Here is a 17,387-nt window from a genome sequence, read left to right as displayed (position 1 = left end):
AACATAATCACCCATTATCACATGGGTAATACATTCTAAAAACTTCAAGATTATTATCCTCTCTTTTCTGTATTGTGATGATGCTGTGAAAGTTACTGAAGATACTGCACAGACCTGTCTATAGTAGATAGATTTTACCTGAACACATTTTAAGGTCTTGGCAATTTCAGTCACCAAGAAATAAAATCACAAGGGATTGGCTGAACACCTGGTCAGTAACAGTCTCTCTCTTGGGAGGATGGTACTAACCAGAATTAATCCAAGGCACCATTATGATACAGATATCCTGAACACTAATTATAGCAGTTGAAAACTCTTTATGATTATTAATGTTAGGGGCTTTTAAAGTTATGGCTGTTTCTTATTTTTAGATACCTTTTACTGAAAAACAGCTAAGGAATTCTACAGAAGTGCTGCTGCTACACTGAAATTCATCTGACTTCTTTCTGAGTAGAAAATTGAGGAATATCACATTTCTCAAATAGTCTGGGCTATCACATATCTGAAATCAGGATTTTTTTCACATAAATTCATTTAAAGAATTATGAAATATCAGCAAAGTATATGTTGTAACTTATACCTTTGCTCCATCTGAGGAAGACTTTGCTGAATCTGGCTCAGGGAGTTGAATAGTCTGTGGTTTTGGTTATTTTGAATATCTACATGAATGTTAATTTGACTCATTGCAAGATAAAATTTGGAGTGTGTGTCAAAATAAAAAGATGCAGTCTGGGATTTGATAATTGGTATTTGTTACTTTTCTTAATATCACCCTTTAGCCCCTTTTCTCAAATGTGTTAATAATGTAAAGGGATGAAAAGTTATAAATAATTCACCTCTGCCTCTCTGTTCCTTGCACATTTGTACCTAACCAGTAGAACAGGGCAGAACTTTCAGGAGATTTTCTCTCATGACACTCACCTGTGCCTCTGGAATCATCTCATGACTTCAGAATGAGAGGTTGTAGCCAAGATCTGCCTTTCCTAGCAAATGTTTTCATTTAGGCTCTACCCTGTGACACTCTCTACAGTGCATTAATTGGTTTTACTTGTAGTCAACAAACCTGATGGTTTCTACTCTAAATGTGCAGAAATGACAGAAAAACATGGCTTGCTCTTGCTTGAATTATATCCAGTCCTTGTATCTCAAAAGTGCAAACAGAAGTGGGAGGGATATCAAACCAAATGAATAATTTATAAAGTATCAAATTAATCTGCATGCCAAACAGGAAAATCATCAAAAGGGAACATGAGTAAAGCCTGATGTATGCCAGAGAACTGTGAAGTGTTGACATAGTTCAAAGATACTCATGTGCAACAATGAGCTGTGGTGGGACTGATTTCTTAAGATATTGGTGAACCAGGTTTCAAAAACCTTATAAAAATATATTAAACAATAGGTTATATAAGCAAAACTGTATATCTCAAAATCCTTGATCAATTTAAGTTTTTGAGGGGAAATTGTAATCCTATTTTTTGTGGTTTTCATTTTGCTTTTATTTTAGACCCCATAATAGCTTTTGTCAGTCAGATATGAGCCAGTTTCCCCAAATGGCTTTATAGTGTGTTCTGTATATGGACCAAAAAAGCAACACATCTCTTTCATTGTTCTTCATCCCTTCTAATTATTTTCTGTATAAATATTAATGCATACTTACTTATTTTAACATAGAAAGTATTTATCATCTTTTAGAAAAGTTGTTTTAAAAATAATAAATCAGGATAAGTTAAAATTGACCAAATATAGGGAGATCAAATATCATAAGAGAATTTCAGTTTCCTATTAAAAACAATTTCAAAAATATCCATAAATACTCAGAATGTTACTAAAATCAGTGAATACATTTCAGGCCATTCAAAGCCATCTAAAATGAAAAGTGTTATTCTAGATAGGGACTAGGAAGAATGAGTAATTTAGTCATATTGGTTCTTGAGGTTGGAGAGGGAATTCAGCACTTCTTTGCTGTGAATGAAATTTCAGATACTAAGGGCTGAGTCCTTATTTATGTTGTGCAGAGCCAGAGCCTTGCAGTGACTTTCTACTAGATTATGTAAATTGTTGTAGAAACCATCAGAAAGATCAATAGAACAAGTTTTCTCATTATACATTATATATCTTAATTAGTGCATGATCCAGCAGCCATTAATATGCTGTGATAAATTGTGCAGACATTGAAGCTTAAGCATGTAGAAGCTTGTTACATTTTATTTCTGGAAAGAAAATAATATATTTGTTAGGAAAACAAAACTTATTGACCCATGGCACAGCAAATAGTGGTTTAACAGCATGGTAATAAATCATGTTTTTAAAGACCTTCTCCAGATCTCCCTGAAGCTGCTGACAGTCATTGCAGGACTGTGTGCACTGCAAGAGCCATGCTAATGAGCAAAAAGTAGAATTTAGTGGTTGTGTTCACCACTGTGTCTATCTACCCAAAACAAAAGCAGTGTTACCATTCACAACCTCATTCATAATCTCCAGAAGGACCAGACAGGCTGTCAGTAGTGTGCTGAGTGGCTGCTGCTCAGTTTATTTGTAATTGTACTGTTATTAGAGTTTCTAGCCTAGTTCTCATGAATGGCTTCCTTTCCATTGTTCTTTTAAACCTGCTAATGTAGATGTATTCAGAAAGAGACACTTTGGGCCTCCCTGCAATCCAGGCTTTTACTAAAAAAGCTATGGTAGAACTGAGTCCAGGTTTAGCAGCTCAAGGTTTAACCAAAGGAGTTCTGCTGTAGATCAATTTGGAAAAAATTGTCTTCACATCCTTTGTTTTACTGTCTCAACCAAAGGTTTTGAGCATCTTCTCCATATTTAAAAAACAAAACCAAATAAAAGGAATTTTTAAATGTGTTCAGATTTTTATTCCAGTTAAAAACCCCTCAAGTGTTGATATACAATAATTTGGGGCTTTTAGAAATACTAGGGAAAGTTTCAGGAAATTCAGATTTTGCTATTAGGTGTTCAAGTCAGTATAAATTTTGCTTCTTCCTGTTTCTGAAAGGTTTGCCACATGCTGTTTGGTCTAAAGGCCCTGGTTCTGAAGGGCTCTGTTGAGAGAACTGGTGTTTGCCTTAAGGATGTGATGTGCTTGCCTCTGGGGTGGTGTTACATTAACAGGTATTTGTAGCTCTCAAGTTTTGCAGAGAAAAGTAGCTGAATTATTTCTCATGGTCTTCTGTTGCAGAGCTAAAATGAAATCTTAACCCATATTTCTGTAAATGTTAGTTTAGACTTAGAAAAATTACCCTGTAGTTTAAAGTAGGATGTGAAGATTGTGATATCAGATGAATTCTAGCTAAATGTTCCTGTGATGGTTTTCAGTAGATAATTTATGTTAGCTAAAGGGCCATTCTGTCATTCTGCCTGTAGAACATTTGTTCAGTTTTAAATTATTGCCTCTGTCAGCATTCATTGTCACAGTAGTATATGAAGATGATGTTAGAAATGCCCTTTTTCAGCTCCTCCCTTCAAATTCTCTTTGAACCACCATCCTTTTGCTATACAAAATGCACTTAAGGAGTTGAACTTATCTTTCATGTGAAATAAAATAACATTACCAGTGTAAATTGAATTTTCCCCGCTGTTTTGAAATAAATCCAGATCACAAATTGAGATAATTCTCTCTTTATGAAGGCTGTCCAAGATATGTGTCAATTAAGAGAAACATATTTGGTAGGGCACAGCCTTTTTACTGAATGTCACTGGAAGTTTTGGCAAAGATATGGCAGCCTTGGTCAGTATCTTGATTTTATTTTTTGCTATTTTACCTAAACTACTCATAATAAAAACTGAAATGAAAACATTCCATGAAGATTTTGCAAGTCTTAGGGAATGTATCTGAAAGATGGATTTTCAGATGGAATTTCTAATGGAATTGAAAGCCTGGACAGAGACAAAATAATCCATCATTGAACATGTGCTAACTTTGTAGGCTCATAAAATACTGGTGAATTGAACCTGTGCATGTCTAAGTAATGATACATAAGTAAGAATTTTAACATCTATCTGTCTTAAAAAATCAGATTTTTTCCTACCTCAAAATTTCAAATACTTTTATCCTGTCAGGTCCCAAAGGACCTGAAAGGTCCTTTGGGACCTGACAGGATAAAAGTATTTGAAATCATAGACAATATTGGTTTAGATTTTGAGGTTCTTCTGGTGTGCAACAATACACAGTGTACTCTGTGGCTGCTAAATGTGGGTTACAGTCAGCCTAAAGAGTCCAGTAAGTGATAGGCCAGATCATGGTTTGGTCTCTTAGGAAATGATTAATTAATTAATCAAAAATAGGCAGCTGCTCAAAGCTGATGGCTTCCTTTATATTCACAGGTGAAGATATAAATCTTCCATTTTGTCTTAGGTATAATATTTTTCAGGAATAATCCTGGAGCTGCCCATATCTTTCTTTATTTCCTAGACAGAAAAATGATTGATGTCAGGAAATAGCACCCCCAAGGCTTTTGGCATACAGTGAGAGAACAAATTGTGGAACATTGTCTCATTCCCTGTAGCTTTTCACATTTTCATTTGTGTTCGTTAAGCTGTCACATGGTTTTGAAAGGGTCATTTTATTTTCCAGTAAAGAAATAATTCCCACCTTTGATGAAAATTTGGGTCAAGCCTAGATTAAACACTTAAAAAAGGTCATAATTTCTAGCATTTTCTTTACAGAGACATAAATATTTACATCTCTTTTTTTTTTTTTTTAAGAGAATATGCTACTTTCATGTTACTTCTCTAATATGCATTTTTGGATAAAGCTCTTGAGTCAGTGAACAATTTTTTAGTCTCAGAACTGAGATACCATTATTATATACAGCATTTTTTTTTTAATTAAGTAAGTTGTTGTTTAAAAAGTTATTTGATTATCTGAAGTGTTTTGGTTGAATTTTTGGTTCCATTGAAATCAGTGGTCAGTTATAGTCATAACTGGCCATAGACATACACATACATGTACATATATACATGTACATATGCATACACATACACATATACATACACACATACATAGTTTTATGGCATTGTATTATGTGGCAATGTGTATAAGGATGTCTAGGTATTTCCACAACGTATAAAACAAATATAGACTCTTTTTTTATCCATATGAAATGTTGATATTTGTATAGTGCAAAGTCTGTGATACTGATTCATGACATTGTTGTAATTAAAATACTTGAGATAAAGTTTTTTATCGTTCCATACAATTTTTTTTTTCTTTTTAGCTTCCCCATGGGTAGACAAAAGTCGAACTCCTAACAAAATAGATCTGTATGATGTACGCAGAAGACCATGGTAAGCTGTCTTTTTAAAGGTTTAGTAGAAATATATCTATATATATATACTAAATTTATTTACTATATATACTAAATTTCTAGATATCACTGTAAAAATTTTTCTAATGGTACTTATTTTATATATTGTTGTTTTCTTTTAAAAACTTTTAGTTTTTCGAAATAAAAGAAAATTCAAATTATACTCCTTGTTATGCAATATCCACTATAGTTGTTGTACTATTGGATTACATGGGCTTTTCATAGGAGGACAACTATCAAATGGGTGTAAGACAGTTAAAAACTGATTTTGTGCCAAAGTAAATTATAATCCTGAATATTAGACTGAACCATTCTTCCAGATTTTTGGAAGTATTTAAAAATATGCCTCAGTGGTTTAGACCAGCAATAAAATCATTAGATGTGTAAAAGATGGGAGAGAGGTGGAATTACTTCTCATGATTTTTTTATGTAAACCTCTCAAGACATAAAGCACATTGATACTTGGATATAGTTGGACATTTTTTTTTTCAAAGGACTAAGTATTTCTGCCTAAGCTGAACTGAGTAATAATTCATCTGTCATCAAGATCTGTAGCTATGAAACAGCATTCCTGTTTTTCAGTTATGTGAAAACAGTGAATTTAGATTAGTATGTCCTGTGTCCAGACTACCCCAATGTGGTTTAGACTTAGATTTACCTAGGAGACACAGCCAGAGAGGAAATAACAACACAGGGGTTAAAAAACCACACATGGGGTTTGTACTAGCTAACAGGAGGGTGCCATTCAGCTTCTATGAGTTTAGAGATCTCAGAGTGTCTTCCATCACACACACAAAAAAATTTATGCAAATTTGTGTAATTCCTACCATTTATTTCTCTCAGGTATATCCAAGGAGCAGCATCTCCCAAGGACATGCTTATTTTAGTGGATGCGTAAGTGTTTAGTGTCTGAATACTGACATTAGTGGGGTAAAAGTACTTTGGGACATGGAACAAATCTCTGCATGCTGAAAAAATAGAGAGGCAATTAAGGGGTTCCTTTATGCAAGGTTCAAAAATCTTGGTCTGAGCAAAATGAATACATAATAGAAAATAGTTCCAAAAAGCTCAAACCAAACATGAAAGTTGTTTAAACTGGAGGCAAAGAAATGTTTATTTAAATCACTTCAATATTTTTCTGTTTCCAGCTCATTAATTACTGCAGCAATCAAGTGAATATTTCTTATGTGCATGCCAAGATTTCTTGTAAAGCACAGACCTAAAAACAAACAACTAGAAGCATTGCAATAGATGTGACAATGATTTAATGCACCTAAAAGATAAGAATGTATGTGGACTTGGTGTGTTTTACAATACAGATTTAAAAATTGCCAAGTTCAGTTACTATTAAAAAAATTGCTAGAAAGCAAGCAAAGAAATGCATAAAAACTTGCTGTCTGCCTTACCAAGGCTTCTGTGGTGTAGGCAAAGTTGAGGGACTGAAGAGAGCATTGAACCTGATGTGTCAGATTGCTTTATGCTGAAAAACTTCTCAGGCACAGAATTTGCATTTAAGGCTTTCACACGTGGTGAAGTGCTTTCATATCAGCAGTGAGTTTTGTCAACATTTGTTATTTCTTCACTTCAGCTTAGGTTTTGCCATGAATCAAAGAAGCTGTCATTGGCGTCTCTGGAAATCCAGAGCTGTAAATCTGAGTGTAGGAGTATAAAATGTTTAGATAATGCATTGGTTGAAGTTAAACTCAGTTTTCTTGAAAAGGAAATGAATAAAGGATGTAGCATTATGATGTCATCTGAGGCACAGGACTGGAACTTTGAGCGCCAGTTTTGGACTTTAATAATTATGAATAGTTTAATAACACTAATGATGAGTTGGAGAATTCAGGAATTAAATTGAAAATTTTAGTGTGAAAGTGGGTGCTCTGTATTTTCTTTTTATGTTTTACATAATATTTGCTGAATTCAACTTTTCTCTTGTGAATTTTTTTAGGAGTGGGAGTGTCAGTGGGTTGACGTTGAAGCTGATCCGCACGTCGGTCATTGAGATGTTGGAGACCTTGTCTGATGATGACTTTGTGAATGTAGTTTCAGTGAGTATCAGTTCTTCCCACAGAATTTGCATTGTCAACAAAGACAAAATCAAAATATTTTTAACACCAGATGTGAGATACTTGAATGTTTAGCTGCAAAGAGACTTAAAATACATTGTGTTTGTTTTTTTATAAAATAAAATTAATGTCCTAGATTTGATATTGCATATACATTTGAGTGAAGGGCAAAAGTAATTTAAAAAAACTTCTGCATAGCCGAATTCTCCTTTCCAGTATAATTTTATGGTCTGTAAAAAACCTCTCCCATTAGATGCAAATTCTCTTGAAATCATTGCTGCTTCCCAGATTTTCTACACAGAAGATATTTGGAATGGTCATGCTGTTTGATGCATAATGACAATAGATGTGGAGCCATTTATCTGACCTGCCCAAGAAAAGTTTCTGAGAAGTTTTACAGTTCTTCACCATTTGATGGGTGACAAAATATTTTTTCTCATAATAAAAAATAAAATAGAGGGGAGAATCTATCAAGAAGGTATGGGAAATTTTCCATTTTCAGGAGAATACCTTGCATGTCATGTTCTAGCCTCTGGAAAAGTTTTCTAATTTTTTTGGTTTTTATTAAGCAATTCAACTGTAGAGTTTTGATTCTATGGATTTAAGATGAGAACACTAGCATATTCTTAATAACAAGAGACAGCCTCAATTATTAGTAACTGGAATGATTTTGGAGATAATTTTCAACTTGCAGGTTCATGTTGTAGCCAGCCTGAGGGAGAAAGACCTGAAATCTAAATTAAAGAATTCATTTTTAAAACTACTTATTGCTTCATGGTTTTCTGACAGTCTAGCTAGAACTTTCTTCAAGGAGTAGATATGTGTTTATTCTCAATGGTATTTCATTTATTAAAGTTTTTAATAGTGGATAAGACCATTTTTCTTGATCTAAATTGCAGTGAATTAAAAAAAAAAAAACAAACTCATCCTGATTTTTTAAAAATTATTTGTATTAAAGGAAATAAGCTTCTCTGTAATAGTATTGGGGGTTTGAAATCTTCTTAGTTTCACCAATTAAAAAGAAAAAGTTTATAATATAAACTGATAGAAATTGATTACAATGTTCAGCAGAGTTGTGCCAGCTTTCACTGCTGAAAAATCTGGACCTCTACCACCTCTTGATTTACACATATTTCCAAACTCTTTTGTTACATTTGTTCCAAGATGAACAGAAAGAGTCATGTTACTGCTAAGCTTTCCTTAGGCTGTGAGTATTTTATTAGCTAAGGGTCACTGTTATTCTAATGAGGCCTCAAGGTTGGGATTTGAGTCAAAAAAGGATCAGAAACCCTCAATATTTTCTACAGAATATTTCCCCAGGGGTTTGTTATTTACAATATTTAAGGGCCATTTTTTCCCTTTGAATGAACTTTAGAGGTTCACATCAGAAATTTGATTGCAGAATCAAAAAGGGTCTTTTGGTCATGTTGTTTTCATCATCAGTGGAGGGCAGCAATCACAGAAAAGTGCATAATAGAACATGGCATCTCTAAATTTTTCATAAAGTGTTTTTTTAATGTTGTTCCCTTACAATTTAAAATTGTCCTTATTTAAACTTTTCAGTATTTTAATTACTTTGATATAACCTATGTTTTCATGTATTCAGATGATTTATGAATGGAATTGGGTGGAGGAGTTACAACATATATATGTTTTAGTTCTCTAGTAGACAGGAAATAATGAGCTATAGATAGGAAACAAGTGGTTGTACTATTATAAGACATTCTTTACGTGAGAGAAGTGAACCCAGAAGTTTGGTCTTTGAAGATGCTTTTTTATGAATTTCTTTTGGTTTTAAGGACTTGGCAGAATCAGTTTAACAGTTGGACTAGATAATCTTTCAAGTCTTTTTCAACATAAATGATTCTATGATTCTATCATCTGGATTCACAAAATATTCCATAATGGAGTAGGTCTATCTAAAGTCCAACTCCAGTGCTTTCTCAATATACTAAAAAGGAAAAAAAAAACAACCTAAACATTTTGTTCTAGGTGAAATAAATGCAGATTTATTCAATATTTTTTTGAAAAATTATTCATATATTGTATGTATTTGCTTAAGAACATTTTCTCCTGAAGCATCCCAGTATTACACATGATAAGCTACACAAAAAGTCCAAAAAACTCGGTGAAAATGTTGTTAATACAGCATTAGCATGTGGATACATGAGCACTAACACTAACTAGAAGTTATCCACAATTTTTCTTTCCTTCATGGATCTTTTGGCCTAAAATGTGGCAGTTGTTTTATGGCTTGTTAGCTTTAATAACCATGGAGTCTTTGGTCTGGGGTTTTGAGTTAACTAGAGAGCTGTTTGACTGCTAACCTCTGCCAAGATGTTGTCCCACAAAGCCCATATGCATGATGATTCATGCCCACAGCTGAAAGACATGGATTTAAGCTCATGTCAATCACTTCTTAAAAATGACAGGATGATTTAACAAACTGCGCCTTGTAGATGAGGAAATCCTAGGGAAAAAAAGCTTAAAAGTAGATGTGCTAAAAACATTAGTTCTACTGAATAAATGTAGTTCCTTTGTGGTGTTGTGAGGTCCCCAGAATGAGGTGAGAGATGAGAATTTGACTCCAAGTTCTCAGAAGGCTGATTCATTATTTTTTTTATATAGAATAGAATAGAATAGAATAGAATAGATAATATAATATTATTAAATTATAATATTATATTATTATATTATATTATTAGATAATAACAATATAATATTATAATATTATAATATTATATAATATTATAGTATTATATAAGATTATTATATTATTATATAATATAATACTCATAATCTTATAATATTATTATATGGTAATATTATTAAATTATAATATTATATTATTATATAATAATAATATAATATTATAATAGTATAATAATTATATAATATTATAGTTTTATATAATATAATATAATATAATATAATGTAATATGCTATAATATATTATAATATTACATCACATTATATTATATTATATTATATTATATTATATTATATTATATTATATTATATTATATTATATTATATTATAATATAATATATTATATTATATTATATTATATTATATTATATTATATTATATTATATTATATTATATTATATTATATACTAAAACTATACTATAGAAAGAAAGGATACAGACAGAAAGCTAAAACAAGAATGATAATAAAAACCCGTGACAGACTCAGAGTCTGACACAGCTGGCTGTGATTGGTCATGGAATTAAAACAATTCACATGCTGGGTAAACAGTTCTCCAAATCACATTCCAAAGCAGCAAAATATGGAGAAGCTGAAGCTTCTCACCTTCCCAAGAGAAGAAATCCTGGCAAAGGGATTTTTCATGAAATATCACGGTGACATTCTCGCATTTATTTCCAGGGAAAGAAAGGTTGAATGAACTGTTAAGTTGTAAAAAGATAGCCAGGGGTTAATATATCACGGTTTCCTTTGGGATTTGCATGTTCCTTATCTGAAGTGCTGTGCTTTGTTGCACGGAGAAAACCTGCTGTTTGCAAGGCTTAAATGTATGAGTAATACAGCTGTTTTCCCACTAATCCGGTTAGAGGCTTTGATAGCAGCGAGCAGTAGATGATGGGGGCAGCAATTCCATCCCAGCACGTTGTGATGTAGTGACTTGGTTTCAGATGTTGACACAGAGAGTGTAATTTGTTTGTGATTCTGGCTGGTGTGCAGGAGAAATGTATTTCAAATCTGCAGAGGTGCAGAAAACCACACAAAGGAGAAACCTCCCTTACAGCAACAGATGTGTTAAAGGTCAGGAGCTGCTGTACTTTTGAAATTCATATAGTCTTTGTAAAAATCCAAACTAGTATTTACTGCTTAGGAACTTGAAATTAAATGTCAAGAGCATACAAGATAGAACAGAATCATATTCTGGGAAAATTGAAAGCTCATCTCCTGCTCTTGTGCAGTTCTGCACATTGAGTAAACTCAGAGGGAAAGTTATTTCTACATGAGTTGATTTCAAAGAAAAAACTGTGCACCCAGCCTATGATATTATTGTCAGGGATAAAAGAAAAATCTGTGGATGATGCACCTCTCTTCATACTGATTTTTAATAGCAATTTTTCATGGAATTCCACAGGTCAGTGTCTGCAAATGTGTTTACTTTGTCTCTCTTACTCCTAAGCTGGTAAAATCTTTATACCTTCCTAATTAAAATGTTTAAATATGCTAACAGAAGGAAAATAAAGTTTTTTAAAAGTCTTTTCAATTTATCAAAGGGCTCCTTTCCCCTTCTGCTACATGATCCATCCTGCATTCTGCAGTTCATATTGCACCTATATTGTCTTAAATATGGGGAGATGTTCCTTCCTTGAGGGAACTACTTTATTAAGTTCATTTTAAAAATTAAATAACATGCCATGGGTGGAAACCTTAGCCTGAAGTCCTACTGGAGGGAGGAAGTTGGTAGATTCCAGAGCCAGGTAGCATGCCATGCTTATATTCTCTTTGCTAGAAATTTTAGGTTTGTAGGAGTATATCTCTGTTTGGTTGGCAAAAACTTGAAGAGTTTTATTTTAAAATAACTTAAACTCTGTTTCCTTTATTTATAATTTAAATGTAATGGTTTTAGTGGGCCTGAAATTAAATTACGTACCCAGATGGTATAACAGGTTTTTTCAATCTTTTTGAATTTTGAACCAGAAAAGTTCAGTGGTGCTTAGTTTTTCCAAACAACATCACTACTTGAGGGAGAAATTAAACATGATCATGGTTTCAGTGGAGCTGAAGTATATCTGTTGGTGGATCTCGAGGAAATGAGAAGGACTCTTTTATGAAGGTTTCTGCCAATGTACTTGGGTTCTTAATTTCTCATATTCCTTAATGGACAATACTAAGGAGAAATTTTGAAGATGCCTGCCATTTTTCATTATTTGACAAATAAAAAACTAGATAGACAATCAGGTTACCTTTACAATAAATATTTCTGCATAAGAGCCTCTCTTAGTGATTTAATCCTGAAGCATTCCAGGTAATGAATCACAGTAGCTGCAATTAAGTGTGCAGGCTCCTTGACATCATAGCTGTGTGAGGCAATAAACAGTTAAAAGTAATTAATTTTTTTTTTTTTTTTTTTTTTTTGGTCAGGGGACATGGTTTGGGGTTTTTTACTGGTCACTGAAAAGTGGTAGAAAGGCAAGTTTAGGTCTAAGTGTTGAGCTTCCTGATTGTCATGGTTTGAGATTCACATCTGAGCACCTGTTGGTTTGACCACAGCATCCCTAAAAACTGACTTCCTCTCAAACCACGACACTGATTCTCTTAACAGCAACCCATCTAACTGACCTTTCAGTTTCTCTTAAATTGAATGTTTCATTTTCAAGAAAAGGGGAGCAATGATAGCTGCAGATAAACACATCTTGGGAGCAATGTTCCTTAATGGAAAATCATTAGCATTCCTTAATGGTAGGTCACTACCCTTCATCTTCCATTTTCAAGGAGCAAGTGAGTTAAATGTGGTTTTTTTTCATACAGATATATTTAAGAAGCACTGTAGGTGCAGGGTTAAAAAAGCTTAGAGAAATTATGATCAAAATCTAGTATTAAATTTCTACCTTGCTAATAATTACAGGAAGGGAAAGGCTATGTATCTATGGAAATAAATGTAGGGGAAATATATCTGGAGGACAGGTCTAGCAAATGTAATGAAGGTGAGTATTCTGCAAATAAAATTGGAGAAAATTTGGAAACTATGAAAAGCAAGGGATTATTAAGAATTTGGAAAGATTTATTTTTAGCAGCAGGAATTACAGTAGTATAAACAGTGTCATGGAATATTTATCTTCTTGTAGTATTATCTTTCTTTTTACCTTCTGTCTAAAAGGAAAGTCAAGAAAGGAGTCAGTGAAAATCTGCTAGAAGTCTTTCAGGGGGAAAGTTGAGAGGGCTGGAATTGAGAGGAAGATTAGGGTAGGGGGAATATTATATTAGCTGACTTTTTTGAATGAGATTAGCTTCAGTGGGACCCTGATCCTCAGGAAAGCAAATTTCACAGTTTTTTATGAAGAAAAAGAAAAAGTGAGGGATCACTAGGACTCGAGCTTCTTGCAGTCTTTCTCCAACATGATGAAATAGAAATGCTTGTACAGCTTCAGTGACATGGCTAGAGACAACTTTTTATCTGAACAGTGTATGGGTTGATGGCTCACTTTCTCTCCTGGAAGGCAAATGATAAATGTTTGAACTCAGATTTTTACTGTATGACTCTTTTGTTGTGGCTGAATGCTGTTACACATATGTGGAACATATCAGTAAATAAATACAAAAATTATTGGCGCAGATATAGTGAAAAATAATGCAGGTGTCTTCTCTGAGGACTGAAAGTGTTTTACAGGTGATTGCTTGGCTCTAGAAAGCATCCTCTCACACACCTGAGTGCATTATCTGAGAAGCTGAGTTTGAGGCATGCTCTCAAATTTGAGCTTTTCTTTGGTTGTTCTGGGGTACAGAAGTAAATAATGGAATGTCTGATGTCATCATAGATGAGGAGTGCTGTTGCTGGGGAAACTCTTTTATCCATAGGTTTTCAAACCTGTCAGGTAAAAACACTTCAAAAAGCACTAGTTTAAGCCAAATAAATTTGAATGGCATATAACCAGTTAAAATGCCTTTAAAATTCCAAGGAGAGATTCTTGTTGTCTTCATATTAATATTTAAAGCCTTTCTGGAAGATGCACTTTAAGCAAACATCTACCACTAAATGTATTTGTTGTGGTTTATTGAAGAACCAAGGGAATTTTAATGACCAGTGGTAGGTGTGTGGTGAGACAGTATTCAAGAGGATACATTGGAGTGACCATTGCCCCTTTTAGCCTCAAATCAAGACTATGTAAAGATTTTGGTTGGTTGTTTTTCTTTTTTTGTTTCTTTGTTTTGTCCTGCCAACTTAAATGTTTATCCCAAGTAGTTGTTCATCATCGACCCTTGTTATTAATGGACTGGCAAGTACCCAATGACCCTTGTGTGGTACAAATATTCAAAACATTGAGGTGAGCACACAAACAAGTTTCACTATTAGAGACCTCTAGGACCAGCACCTGTATTTTACACAACTTTTTCATCTCCAAACCAGCTAAATCCATCTCCTAACTCTATTTAAGGCTTCTTCTCTTAAATATTCCATACTAAATCCTGTGCAAACCTGAAATGCACTTTATAGTATTACCTGTAACTTTAGCTTGTTGTGGAAGGAAAATGTTCAAAATGGGTATAAGATAGTACAAAAGACATGAAAAGATTTGGAAAAGGAATAATACAAATTTAAAAACAAGATCTGTTTCATTTTGTATCTGTCACAAAGCGTTAACTCTAGGGAATAGTGTGCTTGAGTTCATGAAGAGCCAAAGGGAGTGGAAATTAGAAGCTTAAATTCTACATTAGGATGTCAGGAGCAGGAATGTTGCTGGGAACTGTACATTTATTACTGTACCATATAGCTGACAGCTCCAGATGACTAGAAAAGTCACCTCCATTCCTACTTTGAGGTATTGCTTTGGGCATCAATACACATTTTTATTGTCTCCTCTTACAGCTGTCAAATGTCAGGGAGTCAGACTTCTAACAACACATGGCATGGGGGTCTGTGGTTTCCAGAACAAATCTGAGCTCTCTAGTATATTAGTAGTATTTGAAATGAGTAGTATATAAAAAGTAGTATTTAAAATGTGTAGTTTAGTGGTATATAAAATTATTTGATAACTCTACCTCATGGTTCCACTGGCTAATAAATCTGTGGGCTCCTTCTAGTTCTTAATTTTGAGCAAACCACAAATGTTACTAAAGAGGCCCCTGCTTTGTCAGACATATCATTGATCTTGGGATGTTTTATGGCATGTCAGATGCTGGACCAAAAATGCATTTCAGTCAGCTTTCCAACTAGAAAACTGTTATCAGGAAGCACTGTGACATTATCATCAAAAATTTGTACGGAAGAATGGCTTCTTGAACAATAAACTCATTCCTTGCCAGTTCAGAAGAGGCTGGGCTGGTTTTAATGATTCTTCTGGAGAAAGATGACTCACCTTGTTGGTGAAAAAAGGAGAAAATGTAGGCTGTCCTGAAGTTGTGAGACAAGGTGGAGACTATTTGTTCTGTGATCCACCTTTTAAAAACATACTTCCTATAACAGTCATCTGTTTGTTAGGTAATAATTATATGTGGCAGTGTCTTAGTTTAGAGTGAATCTAAGGGATTTCCTAACTTTGGCAAAGCATGAATGAAATACTGATTGAGTTCTCAAGTCTCTTGCTTCCAAGCCTCACACTTTTCCCTCCTGTCTCTCAATTCCTGCCTCAGCAGCATCTCCCATGTCAGCACTGTGCTGCTGCAGCCTCCTCACTGCTCTGGAGCTCCAGGCACCTGCCCAGCCAGGCACAGGGCTCTGCCCTGAAAGGGGAGCAGGCACTGGCAGTCAAGATGTGAGAATGCAGAGGTGATACTGCAGCCCCCTGCTGTCCCTCTGCCCTGTGAGCTGATGCTAAAATGCTAAAATATGTGTCTGTCTTGTAACTTCTTGCACCAATTAAACATTCATACCCTGAGGAGCAACCTCACATATCAGGATAATCTATAGGTAACAATTTAATATTTAAAACTTTGTCTCTGATGGCCAGTGAGGGGATATGAGGAATGTCAGGGAAGTTCAGTGTGGATATTAGGAAAAGGTTCTTCACTGAGAGGGTGGTCTGGCACTGGAACAGGCTTCCTGGGAACTGGTCATTACTCCAAGCCTGCCAGAGTTCAAGGAGTGTTTGAACAATGCTCTTATTCCTGTGGTTTAATGTTTGGTAGTCCTGCATGGAGCAGGGAGTAAGGCTTGATGGTCCTTATGGATCCCTTCCAGATTGATATATTCTCATGATTCATGTTTTTGGCAAGGGTTCTTCATGTTTGAAACAACTTGAATTTGACTGAATAAAGATTCTTCCTGTCAATTGATAACAAGAAAATGTCTACAAAATAATTTTCTAGGAAGTTTTTTCCTGTTACAGCTGTCTTCCCTAGTGGATCTGGGGAGCAGTGCAATGGAGGGGAGGCTGCAGGGCTGCAGCACTGCAGCAGTGCTGTAGTTTAGATCAGCCAGCTTTCCCTGGGAGATGATGAGGTTTACAGTACTGAATTTTTCAGTAGAAGTCAGAAACACATGATTTCAGGTAAATAATACATGCTAACGTAGCCACAGCAGCATGAAAAGACCATCAATTTCATCTTGCTAAACAAATTCATCTTAGAGCCTACACTGATGTTCTGTGCTGTAACTGAGATTGGCAGTGCAGCATCATACTTTATGGTCTGAGCATTAATCCTGGGGTACTTAGTGGGAGCTGTGCACTGATTTATTTGCAGATAATAATCTTGGTTATAAAGGTTAAAAAAGCTGACTGAGAGCACACTTAGGCTGTGTATTTGGTCTTTTCCCTAGTATTTATCCTATGTTATTCTGCAATATTTTTTCAACAGCTTTTTATTGATCTAACAGTTTTATTGTTGTTGAATTCTGCAAATTCTGGTGTATGATGAGCAGGTATGCATTTAATAGTAAAAAAAAAATGTGATACATTTTAAATCTCAGGGAATGCCAGTAGTGCAAATTGGCATATAATCCTAATATTGTTTAATTGATACTTGAAATACAATTTAAGAAATGCAGGTGGTACTTGAATACTATTGGTACTATTCTCAGTACTAGAATAAGTTTCTTATATATTCTCTACCATGTATCTGTAGGATTGTACATAAGTCATAGAATAAGAGAAATAAGTTATTCTATAGCAAGATATGAATGGTGAACTTTGATATCACATATTATTTTCTCTCATGTCAAATTACAAACCTTTATTGCTTGATCTACCTCAGATTTTTGGTGTACTGAGAATTTACATGGGAATAAAACTTGGCAAATTGCCTTCATACTATTCTCTAAATGGGTTCTGATAAATATTTATAATGTCTTCCCACTGCTCAAATAC

At 34.3% G+C, this 17,387-nt stretch overlaps 1 protein-coding gene across 2 annotated transcripts in view; it reads left to right on the top strand.

Moving 5' to 3' along the window:
• Positions 1-17,387, top strand: part of CACNA2D1 (calcium voltage-gated channel auxiliary subunit alpha2delta 1) — a 358,692-nt gene that overhangs the window by 254,480 nt on the left and 86,825 nt on the right. For both annotated transcript variants that reach the window (XM_059847448.1, XM_059847449.1), the window contains exons 8-10: positions 5,226-5,295; positions 6,159-6,209; positions 7,267-7,366. In XM_059847448.1, coding sequence (XP_059703431.1) covers positions 5,226-5,295; positions 6,159-6,209; positions 7,267-7,366 — 221 coding nt within the window. The remainder of the gene's footprint in view (positions 1-5,225; positions 5,296-6,158; positions 6,210-7,266; positions 7,367-17,387) is intronic.

This window comes from Haemorhous mexicanus, chromosome 5 (genome assembly GCF_027477595.1).
Source record: "Haemorhous mexicanus isolate bHaeMex1 chromosome 5, bHaeMex1.pri, whole genome shotgun sequence".
Lineage (NCBI taxonomy): Eukaryota > Metazoa > Chordata > Aves > Passeriformes > Fringillidae > Haemorhous > Haemorhous mexicanus.
The sequence above is the reverse complement of the archived record's forward strand: the minus strand, read 5'-3'. Positions and strand labels throughout refer to the sequence as shown.